The 4,230-nt window shown below is 48.2% G+C and overlaps 1 protein-coding gene across 1 annotated transcript; it reads left to right on the forward strand.

The window, feature by feature from the left end:
* Positions 1-324: 324 nt before the first annotated feature.
* Positions 325-1,347, forward strand: LOC123142640 (2'-deoxymugineic-acid 2'-dioxygenase-like). Its single transcript, XM_044561462.1, has one exon. The coding sequence runs from the start codon at positions 325-327 to the stop codon at positions 1,345-1,347; it is 1,023 nt and encodes a 340-aa protein (XP_044417397.1).
* Positions 1,348-4,230: the final 2,883 nt, after the last annotated feature.

Here is a 4,230-nt window from a genome sequence, read left to right on the forward strand (position 1 = left end):
ATCACAACATGTCACCCTCTAAAAGAAAAAACCCGCCACGAAGAAGGCCACCCTTCAATACTTTTGCCTACAAAGCATCAAGCTAGCTGGCCGGCCAAATAAACAAGCACTCGAATTTCCTTTAGCAAAGAAAAAGTCAACATTGTCAGTGCACTATGTCTTCGTATGACGACAAATGGATATTCCCCGGTTGCAATCAGAACCCAAATGCTGTCTGAATCCAAAGATGCTTCTCTTGATCTCTTCACCATAAAATTGGAGAGATTGATGCAGATGATGAACTGACCAGTCTATGCAAAGTCTCAAGCAAAGCTATATCTCGAGATGGCAGCGGAGCCGCTCTCCAATGGCGCCACCCACCTGTCGGTGCCTGGACGCTACATACTCCCGGTGCACAAGAGGCCGTCTTCTTCCGTGAATGGCAAGTGGGCGCTGCCTGTGGTTGATCTCGGCGGAGACGACGACGGCACGATCGCGGAGGAGATCGTCCGTGCAGGGCGGGAGTTCGGTTTCTTCCAGGTGGTCAACCACGGCGTGCCGGAGGAGGTGATGGGCGCCATGATGCGCGCCGCGGAGGAGTTCTTTGCACTGCCAGCGGATGAGAAGATGAAGTACTACTCGAACGACGGCAAGAAGCTCCCGCGGTTCCACACGAGCCTCCGGAACGGCACCGGCGAGGAGGTCCTGTACTGGCGGGACTGCCTGAAGCTCGGCTGCCACCTGCCGGAGTGGCCGGACAAGCCCCGCGGGCTCGGGGCGGCGCTGGAGCCATACACGGCCGCAGTCAGGGCAGCGGCGCGGCGCGTTCTGCGCCTCGCCGCTGTCGGGCTGGGGCTCGAGGAGGAACACTTCGAGGGGTCGCTCAGCGGCGGTGGGATGATGAACGTGAACCACTACCCGCCGTGCCCGGACCCGAGACTCACTCTCGGCGCCGGGCCGCACTGCGACCCCGGCCTCGTCACCGTGCTGATGGAGAACGTCGGCGGCGGCCTACAGATGCTGCTCCACGGCGACGGTGACGCTGGGGGCGGCGGGATGATGTGGGTGGACGTGGACGCCGCGCCGGGGGCGCTGGTCGTCAACTTTGGGCATCAGATGGAGGTGGTCAGCAACGGGCGCTTGCGCAGCGCCGAGCACCGCGCCGTCACCGGCGCGCGCGCCGCGCGGACCTCGCTGGCCACGTTCGTGTGGCCCGAGCCGGGGTGCACCGTCGCGCCGGCGCAGGAGCTGGTGCTGGCCGCAGGCGAGGGGCCTCTATACAAGCCCTACTCCTACGGCGAATTTCTCGCTGTGTACGTCGCCGAGGGTGGGGTCAGGGAAGCCGTCATGGCGCATCTCAAGCACTGATCACGTGTCAGCTTAATTTCCTGCACATGCATTTCTTCTTCCAGCAAATTTGAGTAAAGGTTTTTCTTATGGCGTCAGTAAAGTTCTTCCAAGTTTTTTTTCGCGAGAAATGATCGTAACTCAAATGGTTATATTCCTGTCGCTGATGGTGTAATGGTGGATGCAAGTATGTTCGTTTAGTGGAGAATTACATTATCAGCGCTGCAAGGTGATTATTTCGTCAATTTCAAGATTTGTCGGCTCCGTATCTTCTCATGCATTCGTAGTTCTACTACTAATTAATTGAAAATTCTTTTTGCAATTCTCGTTCATAAGAGTGGTTGTATTTTTCTTTTTGAAAAAAGGGTTCTTTATTAATGCAAAATATACTATCAAGTGAATGCAAAAGCACATTATGCACACCCCAACATCTCTACAATTAGGGCGCGCACGTACTAATAAGTCACAAGCAAAATTATAACAGACCAAAAGTAGACCTACAACGAAGAGGGTGTGGGCCTATCCGAAGACTACGTCCATATGTTGTATAAACCTCCTTGGTCTGGCTCCAACCCGAAGCACATCATGATAAACAACGGTCGACACTCCGGTCGTTGTAAAAATGACTAAAAGCAAAACCAATGTGTATACTGGTAAATAATCCATAGGTAAGAGAATTTTTTGGCCTTAAAACCAAATTATTTCTGCATAGGCATAGCAACCAAATAAAGGATAACACTCTAACCCTAATCAACAAGCAAAACTTATACGAAACTCCATCAAACCAATGACCAAACATGCTGGCAACATTACACGGTGACCCTAAGTTGGATGCGACTTGGATAACCGACTTTATAGCGCAAAATATAATGGAAGAAGAGATGTTCAATAGTCTCTTCATGACGAAAACAACATTATTTTACTACCTTTCTAGCTGCGGTGAGCAAGCTTGTCCAAGGATCACACCTAGGCAAAGGTATCACATGTTCTTTTTATTATTTTAGTGGTATCTTTGACTTCCTTTTGTTATTTTTTTTATGGTAATACATGTCCGATTCATAAAATAAAGATTAAGGTATAAACCACAAAGGTATCAAATGAAGCATTGAGCGACCGCATCGACCTACTCGATACCGTCTTGCGACAATTCGAGGTACGTATAAGAGAATACCTCGACCACAAGCTCTCCACACAAATGGACGAGATCGACACAAGGATGTCTACTCAAATGGAGGAACTTCGTACCTTGTTGGTCGACCGTTCTTCTACATCTTCGTCATATTCAAGACGACACCATTCAAGCCGCCATTCATCGTACACCTCTTCGGAAGCAAGTCCTCCACGAGCTCCTCCGCATCGTCGTCAAGACCATCAAGATCATCAAGCTCAACGCAACCCATTGCTACCTCTTGAGCTTGCGTTGGTTTTTCCCTTGAAGAGGAAAGGGGGATGCAGCAAACTAGAGTAAGTATTTCCCTCAGCTTTTGAGAACCAAGGTATCAATCCAGCATGAGACAACGCTCAAGCCACCGAATACCTGCACAAACAAACACCAACTTGCACCCAACGCGACAAAGGAGTTGTCAATCCCTTCACAGTTATTTGCAAAGTGAGATCTGATAGAGATGGATAAACGGTAAGGTAATATTTTTGATATTTTTGGTTTAAGAAACGAAAAGTAAAGATTGCAAAGAAAGTAAATAGAAAATTAAGATTATAGATCGGAAACTTATATGATGGAAAATAGAAGATTATATGGAAAATAGACCCGGGGGCCATAGGTTTCACTAGAGGCTTCTCTCAAGATCGAAATTATTACGGTGGGTGAACAAATTACTGCCGAGCAATTGATAGAAAAGCGCAAAGTTATGACGATATCTAAGGCAATGATCAAGAATATAGGCATCACGTCCATGTCAAGTAGACCGAAACGATTCTGCATCTACTACTATTACTCCACACATCGACCGACTCCTACCTGCATCTAGAGTATTAAGTTCATAAGAACAGAGTAACACATTAAGTATGATGACATGATGTAGCGGGATTAACTCAAGCAATATGATGAAAACCCCATCTTGTTATCCTCGATGGCAACAATACAATACGTGCCTTGCTGCCCCTACTGTCAATGGGAAAGGACACCGCAAGATTGAACCCAAAGCTAAGCACTTCTCCCATTGCAAGAAAAACCAATCTAGTTGGCCAAACCAAATCGATAGTTCGAAGAGACTTGCATAGATATCAAATCATGCATACAAGAATTCAGAGAAGATTTAAATAATATTCATAGATAAGCTGATCATAAATCCACAATTCCTCGGATCTCGACAAACACACCGCAAAAGTGTACTACATCGAATAGATCTCCAAGAACATCGAGGAGAACATGGTATTGAGAATTAAAGAGCGAGAAGAAGCCATCTAGCTACTAGCTATGGACCCGTAGGTTGTGGTAAACTACTCACGCTTCATCGGAGAGGCAATGGTGTTGATGTAGAAGCCCTCCGTGATCGAATCCCCCTCCGGCAGGACGCCGGGATCTCACGGGTACAGAAGGTTGCGGCGGTGGAAAAGTGGTTTCGTGGCTCCCCTGGTAGGTTTTGAGATATTTGAGAATATATAGGCGGAAGAAATAGGTCAGTGGAGTCATGAGGGGCCCACAAGGGTGGGGGGCCCGCCCTACCCCCCTGGGCGCGCCCTCCGACCTTGTGGCCACCTTTTGGCTTTCCTGACGTGCACTCCAAGCCCTCTAGATGTCTTCTGGTCCAAGAAAAATCATCGCGAAAGTTTCATTCCGTTTGGACTCCGTTTGGTATTCCTTTTCTGCGAAACTCTAAAACAAGGAAAAAACAGAAACTGGCACTAGGCTCTAGGTTAATAGGTTAGTCCCAAAAATCAAAT

Source organism: Triticum aestivum, chromosome 6D, assembly GCF_018294505.1.
Source record: "Triticum aestivum cultivar Chinese Spring chromosome 6D, IWGSC CS RefSeq v2.1, whole genome shotgun sequence".
NCBI lineage: Eukaryota > Viridiplantae > Streptophyta > Magnoliopsida > Poales > Poaceae > Triticum > Triticum aestivum.